Here is an 8384-nt window from a genome sequence, read left to right as displayed (position 1 = left end):
GCTTAATCTAACTAGCTATAGGACATTTTGTTTAAGCTATTTATATAAGCTTAAACCAATTATTTATAGTTTTATTATTTTATTTTTAAAATTTATTTTTCTCAATAAAAAAATGTTTCGCATGGTAAAAAACTTGAAAATGTTGAGCGTAAATAATGAGTGTCTTAAGTTAAAATGTTGACAATTGCGAAAATTAGCGAATTATTTGAGTAAAAAATTAATAAAAAATGTTCAATGTTTATCTAATATTTGAAATGTGTATACAAGATTCCATTAAGTTTGTTATAATTAGTAAATAAAACAAAGTTCACCGGATAGGTGCTGAAATCGGAATTTTTCTATACCATGAGATTGTATTGACAGCTATTATGTCCGACTACTCCGACTAAAACTGCAAAACAGAATAATAAAAAATGTTATAATAATATTGTGTGTAAGCATACCTAAAACAAATATTACGGTGATGATCCAAGGTCAAGCGAACAGCTGTTTTTAAACAAGGCTTTCCACTCTTATGAATTGGTATAAATATATTACTGTAGCTATTTACGTATAATCAAGTCTGATGATACCTGTCCTGCGTACAACAAACCGGACAAACACGGTTATTAGGTACCTATAATATGCCTAACACTTGGTCGTACAGTTGCTCTGCTGTACTGCGGTTCCACTCCGACTCAAACATAAAATAATAATATTTTTTATAATCATCATCGCGCCAAACGCGCGCACGCTACACTATTACTTATATTATAATAACATTCGTCCGACCGACCTCGTGGTCTCGCGCCGCAGTTGGACGTCGACGTCGACAACGAGCATACGAATGTCACACGGAGACTCGAATACAACACAAATCGAAATAATTTATCTTCAAATAACGTTAATACAAAATATTAAACCTATTATTATAGTATCGAAAATATAAATTTTTCGTCATGTTCGCGGCCGTCCCGCCGCGGCTCCTGTCGCTGTTGCTGCTTCCGATGGTCTTGTCGCCGCCGCCGGCCGCTCTCGCCGCCAACATATTGGCGTTCATGCCCATACCGTTAAAAAGCCACTTCGGAGGGTTCCAGCCGTTGTTCGAGGAGTTGGCCAGCCGTGGCCACAACGTCACCGTGGTCAGCTCGTTCCCGTTGGTGAACCGAAGCGTCCCGAACTACACCGACGTGGACGTGACGCCCGAAAAAGGACTTCACGGTGAGCATATATACACGCGTGCCCATAATATTGTATTCGAGAGCACGGCCTAGGGACAAGATCCGAGTCAATTGCATCGATTTTTCTTGACTACCTGTCTGTAATCCAGCGCCATCGGATTTATCACAAATCAATTAGGTATGCGTAACGTGACCATACGTCCCGCTTTTGAAATAAGTGGGTAGGGCTAAATGTCCGGCTATAAGAAGATTCGACATGTGGTAGGTATCTATTGATCACATATCACAATCATACATCTATACTGTACCTATACAGTTAACAGTACATGATGCATACCGACATATTTTATATATATACTGCAAAACACTAAAACACATAGTCCATATACTTTTGAGAGACTATTATGATTAATATATTATTTGCGTTTTTCTGTTGTCATTTTTCATATAAACAATTAATGTTTTTTTTTTCAATAAAAAAAAATGTTATTTTACGCAAAATTATACATAATATGGTTTTCTTATTAAAATGTACAGGTGTCCCGCTTTAAAGAAAAAAAATTATGGTCACGTTAGGTATACGCATCGATTGCACCAGGAAAATTGAAATATTTTCAGATATTTGATTTCTAATACATTTTAACAAGACGTGTAGTATAAGTTAAACAGTCAAAAATACCTGTTGATTATTAAATTATATTAAATTATTAAGTCTCAAATCGAAAAACATCAAAATACATAATAACATAGAATAATAAAATTTGTTAAAAATGTAATTTTTAGGCTCAGTATCGCCTGCGCAATTGATGCATAAACTTTTTGAATCCCGTGATTTTTTTCCTTACTATTAGGTACCTGTGATTTCTGGCCCAATTGACGTATGTCCAAAAATCCAGACATGCATTATTATTACGCAGACCACATTTATAAGACTATGTCATAGGTGTAACTCAGTATTTACGTCCTATCTTGCAGTGGCGTCATTTTGGGGTATTTGCCATTGTCTGGTTCGAAAAACAGCACGATTGGCCAGTACCCAGTTGTTATTGTCTGTAATATTATATTTGGCGATTCATTGAAAAACATGCCTATTTTAAAAATATTTCGAGAAATATTGTATTGTGTATTACGAAATTATTGTCACAATGATAAATTGTTAATATAATTAATTATAATAGTTGGAATATAATTATATTTAGACGCATGAGTGGGTTTTCATGAAATTTGGTACTTATACCTATGTGTATATTTTATAAAAGTAAAGGAAATAGGAATATAATAATAAGCATACGCTTGTGAGAGAAGCTTCCCGTTTCTTAATTCTTTTAAGTTACCTACCCATTTGTGTAATTCAAAACTTTTGTCCCCTCTTTTAAAAACTGAAATGGTACAACTATTATAAGTGTATAATTATATTTTTATAGAAACATTCTTGAGTTTATTATTAGGTACCTATTTAATATATTACTTTATTATTGATTATTGCACACATTTTTTTTAAATAAAATTTTTTTATTTAGTTTGTCATTTTTAGGGGCTTAATTTTACTGAGGAAAAAACTTAGCGCCAGCTGTCTTTACGAACTGCTGAGCCAGCAAACTGCCGTAGCAGTTGTTTTTTTAGTACTGCTATAGCAATATAGTACCCCGCCATTACTTCAAATAAATTATGCGCGCAAGACAAAAAAATATTGTTAGTACATAAATGTTTGTTCACGGAAAAAAATAGTTTGTGTCTAATTATATTTATACACATTATACTCGTATCATTATCATCACTTTTTTTTAAATTCAGTATATAGGTTTAAATAAACTAATTTCTACATCGCAAACAACCAGTACATACCTTTGAATACAGTATACGTATATGCATAGTGCATACCGTTGTAAATAGACTCATGATATAATAACTTTGAATAAGATTTTTTTCTAAATGTTGTCTTAATAACATTCTGATTTCTGATTATGTCTTTCGAGTTAGGATAAAATACAAAATCGATCATGTCAAAAACTGATGTTTGGTATGATATTTCCGTTTTCCTTTTTTTTTTTTTTTTTTTTTTTTATTATTTACAATTAAGCGCAGTGGACACGCAGTTGACTACGACTCACACAGTCATCGGTTCGATTCATAGCAAAGTGCAAAAAAAATTTGTGTGGTTTTACGCGATCACCAAATCCCCACGCTGTCGTCCGATTGCGTCATCCGGTTTCCAACTAGGTTCCACTCCAATGTGACTTGGGAGTGAAGACCGCACATGTCTCCTCTTGGAGAACGGGGTTAGTATCATGCATATAGTGATATATACATAGATAAATAGATCACATGATCTCCCTACTACCCACTTGTGAGTTGTGATAAGCATTGACGAAGACCTATAGAGGTCGTTTCAATGGACAAATACAATACAAAAAAAATTTCCAGTTAATAAAAAAAGTTTTGTGAAATATCTATTTTTAAAAGCAAAAAAACAAACTTTGACCTTTCAAAGTTTCAAAGTACAAACAAGAAATAAAAAATAAGATAATTTTGTGGTAATAATTATTAAAATATAGTATACTAGTTACAATTTGCTATTAAAAATTTAATTTTATAAAATTAGAATGTTTTAACGACACCAGTTTTCGGTTGATATACCTATAGAGAAAGGAATGATCGTAGATACTTTAAATACTTATTAATTTTATCATTCTCGTTTAATATACATTATGAAATTTTCAATATATTAAGACAAATTTTAAGTTATTATTGATTATGGTAAACCATCACGCGTGGGATGCTTTATTTTCGTTTAAATAGTACCTATGTACTCATTGATGATTTTTTAAATAAGTTGATCATACCAATTAATTAAACTTCTAAAAACATATTCGAATTCGTCATGAATTCAGACAAAAATATTAATTTTTTGAAATATACTTGTGTACTGAAATATTATACAACCTTGTTTACTCAAAAATTGTACAGCAATCAAATATTATAAAAACTACTAATAGGTATACATAAGTATTTATCGTGTTTTTATAAGCTTTTGAGCTTAAATTGTCCGTCTTCTTCAATGAGAATTGTTTTTTTCACATACAAAGATTTATCACATTGAACTCACACGAAACACATTAATTTTACCATGGCGAGGTACTTTTTAAACCTAACCTACTATATCACGCAATAGGAATGAATTTTCAATTTTTCTTTATTTTTTTATAACTCGTCCACTTTAGCGTGCGACACTGCACCAACTATTGCAAAACCATATTATCTATCGTATAGGTATTAATATTATTTTTAATTTTCTCTGTCCATTATATTATGTTGTTACAGAGGTTAACATTACGGAATTGATAGATTTAAATTTCTTAACGTCAGTGACGAACCGATGGTTTTTAGCCCATATCTTGTCAGCCCAAATGGAGCACGCGAATTTAATAGACTTTTTGAAGTCTGAAGACAACTCGTTCGATTTGGTCATGGTCGAATCGTTCCTACAGGAATACACCGTGGCCATAGGTCATAAATATAACGCTCCCGTCATCAACTTGTCGCCGGCAATGGTCTGGGTCAGCATCAGCAAGTGGCTGCATATACCTTCGACATTTTCGTATGTGCCGGATTGCTGCATAGGCGTGACGGACGACATGAGTTTCACGGAGCGCTTAAAGAACACCATTGTTGGACTTGTAGAGATGTTCGTTGAGGACTACCTGTACATTCCGATGATAAAGGCGAAAATGAGTAAGCATTTCGCATACGTTGGATGGGAGTCGAGGCCGACGCTCGAGCAAATGCTGAATAACGTATCACTGACGCTGATGAACGCTCACCATGCGGTCGGAGTGTGTCGGCCGTATTTACAGGGCGTCATCGAAGTAGGAGGAATGCATATTAGAGAACCGAAATCGTTACCCAAAGTGAGCCCTAATAATATTCGATAGAAATAACCATTGTAAAACAGATAATTTATATAATGTAAAACCAAAAGTACTCGAATTATAGGAAAAATTAAGTAGCGGGGCGCGTAGAGATTTGTCTCACTTAGCGCCCCCCCCCCCACCTCTCCACAGATCGATCCTACATTTCGATTATTATATATTTTGATCTTAGTTATAACTTATGAGTTATATTGTATTTCAAATTTAATCAAAAATGTGAAATCGTAAATGCCGTTATAAGTATAGGTAGGTATATCGTCGACAACAATTAAAATTAAAATTTTGATAAAAAATATTTCGGGCATTAAAACTCTGTCTCTTTGCGCACTTCCCCTCTCCGTGTTTTCAACTCACTCGAGCGCACATAAAAAATTTGAAAATTATTCGTATTAACTGAGTAAATTTGTGGGGGGGAGGGAAGGGCTATATTTTGTTTGAAAAATAATTAGTCAAAATGTGGATCAGATCCTCAAAATTACTGTTTAAAATTTAAAATTTAAATGGTCTAATGAATTTTTTTAAATTATTATATATATCAATAATTATTAGTTGTCTTCAAAAATCAAAATATATGTACTTTTGATATCATAACAAATAATTTACGCTTACCAATTAAATATATCAATAAGTTTGATGACATTGTATGTCAAACACACTTTATAATGAAAAAAAAAATATTATCACTTATTTACTAATCTAAAAATTGTATTTTTTAGGATTTACAAGATTATATTGATTCAGCAACTAACGGTGTCATATATTTTTCTTTTGGTTCAATCATAAATTTATCAAATTTACCAAAAGAAAAATTGAGTATTTTTCTCAATGTCATCAGTCGTTTAAAAGAAAAAGTGATCATAAAATGGGTACCAGATAAAAGTATAAAGTTGCCACAGAATATAAAGGTCGGTTCGTGGTTGCCTCAGAACGATATCTTAGGTAATTCGTTATTTGAGTTTAATCGAGAATACAATTAAATATAAAAAACATAAAACGCATTTTATAACTGTATGTATGCAGCTCATCCAAATGTGAAACTTTTTATTACTCATGGGGGCTTACACAGTATCGAGGAAGCTGTGTACAATGCAAAACCGGTGATCGGCATACCAGTTTTTGCTGATCAACATTCGAATTTGAGACGGGTCGAAAAAATTGGTTATGGAAAGTTTATAACATTTGATCAACTAACCGAAGAATCATTTGGAAACGCTATCGAAGAAGTTATATCAAATCCGACGTGTGTACCTATATAATAATATATTTTATTATTTTATACAGTAGATGTATAGCACATAACATAAGTACACATAACACTGTGTTCAATTTTTCCATTTTGTTAAACAGGTTTAAGGATAAAGCAATGATCCAAAGTCGTGTGTACAAAGATCAACCGATGAACCCTTTAGATCGAGCAATATACTGGATAGAGTACGTTATTCGGAACGATGGAGCTCAATACCTAAAAGCTGGATCTTTAGAACTAAACACTGCTCAGTACTTTTTGTTTGATGTCACATTATTTTTACTTTTACTAACAGTAATTTTTACTTGGTTGGGTTACCGTGGAATAGTTAAAGTTTCATCAAAACGTAAAGCTAATTAAATCTAAAAAATTAATTACATTTTTCATTGTAAATATTTCTTACACTTCGACTTGATTGATAATTATCGTGCTCGTATTTGATTTTAATGCATTTATAATCGTGTTATAGATTGATTATAAATTATTAATAATTTGGATGAGTCAGTTTTTACGATTGATACTCATTCACAAGCAACAACATGGACAATAAATCTGTAGGGAGAAACTGACAAGAAGTGGTGGGAAAACAAACATTTCTAAGAAGTTATGATTTTTAATAGAATTGAATTGATTTATTTCATTATCTGTCAAAATTATGTATATCCGACTATAAAAAAAAATTGATTTTTAATTTTAATTGTACAATATTATATTACATTTGTTAATAAAAATTTGATTTTTAGATAATTATTTCTACTTACTTATATCACATTTGTTAGATTTTCATTATTTTAACTATCAAAAATAATATTTATTCATTTAACATGTGAAAAAAAAATATTAATTAGTAATTAACTAAATGTATTGATGTATTTTATTAATATACTATTAGGTAGGTACCTAATCCAGTGGTTTTCAAACTGGGTGCCGCAGCACACTAGGTGTGCCACGGTTTTTCCATAAATTACCTATTGCATTGTATTGCGATATAAGAAAATAATAGCTTTCAATAATAATATGTATAAAAACATTGACTATTCTTTTGCCGTTCTCAACCTCATATCTTTGTGAACAAGGGTTTTCAGTACCTATAACTTACGAATATGAAAAATAAAAACGAGAAAAATTAAGTTCAGTGGAAGAAGAAATGCGGGTGTGTCTGTCAACTATTAGTCCAAGAAATAAAAATATTTGTTAGCCCATCAATCACACATTTCTAATTAAATGTATATAAAATTATAATTAATTTAAAACAATTTTGTACATATAAATAAAGGTTAATGTGCCGAGAAAATCTTTTGAAATGTACGGTGTGCCGTGTATAATAAAAGTTTGAAACCCATCACTGACCTAATCTATTAAATTCTGTAATACCTATATTACATAATCGAATGTGTCCTGATTGACTGAATGATGAATATCAATTTTAGTAAATAGTAGCTATTCCATCATTGAAAATAGTATTTATTCAACCAACACATAGAAGTGTAAATTATAAAATAAATATTGAGTTAAGTACGACTACAATTGTGTCATACCTACAGGTTGTCCGTTTTAATTTCACAATCTAATATTATTGTATTAAAACAAATTAAATCTTTTTTCCCTCGTGTTTTACATGCAAAAAGAGACAACAATCAGGCCACAAGCGAACGGTTTGCAGTTACCTTTACCGTGATCCCGTGGTACTGTCAAACAACCGTCGAAATTGGTATCCAAAATATTTACAAGTGGCATAATCACTCTATCCTCTCTATACATCCGTGGGTTAGGCGAACAAAGAGGAAACACCAAAAGACAGAAATCTGAATATCAAACTCGTAGGACATGGGACGCCATACCCGCATGTGTTATTTTCTCCGTCTTACAATAAACGTACCTAAAATATTATGGCAAAAACTGTTTTTCACAGGACAACTTATTTACACTCTTTGTATTTATATTAGAATTACCGAAATTCCATAACGCATAAGGAAGTACTTTATCTGAGTCGTAGACGATTTATTATTTGGATATCGTATTAAACACAATTAAAGTTATCAGTCATGG

At 31.8% G+C, this 8384-nt stretch overlaps 1 protein-coding gene across 2 annotated transcripts; it reads left to right on the top strand.

The window, feature by feature from the left end:
- Nucleotides 1-683: 683 nt before the first annotated feature.
- Nucleotides 684-7082, top strand: LOC107166075 (UDP-glycosyltransferase UGT4-like). Of its 2 annotated transcripts, none has more exons than XM_015514592.2 (5): nucleotides 684-1200; nucleotides 4482-5068; nucleotides 5806-6028; nucleotides 6110-6329; nucleotides 6437-7082. In XM_015514592.2, the coding sequence occupies exons 1-5, from the start codon at nucleotides 939-941 to the stop codon at nucleotides 6693-6695; spliced, it is 1551 nt and encodes a 516-aa protein (XP_015370078.1). In that variant the 5' UTR covers nucleotides 684-938; the 3' UTR covers nucleotides 6696-7082. The 2 variants fall into 2 exon arrangements, with proteins under 2 accessions (XP_015370078.1, XP_015370079.1); XM_015514593.2 differs by lacking the exon at nucleotides 684-1200 and adding an exon at nucleotides 3268-3439.
- Nucleotides 7083-8384: the final 1302 nt, after the last annotated feature.

The sequence above is a fragment of the Diuraphis noxia genome, unplaced genomic scaffold, assembly GCF_037042655.1.
Source record: "Diuraphis noxia isolate RWA-SAM2 unplaced genomic scaffold, SU_Dnox_SAM2 contig0002, whole genome shotgun sequence".
Lineage (NCBI taxonomy): Eukaryota > Metazoa > Arthropoda > Insecta > Hemiptera > Aphididae > Diuraphis > Diuraphis noxia.
The sequence above is the reverse complement of the archived record's forward strand: the minus strand, read 5'-3'. Positions and strand labels throughout refer to the sequence as shown.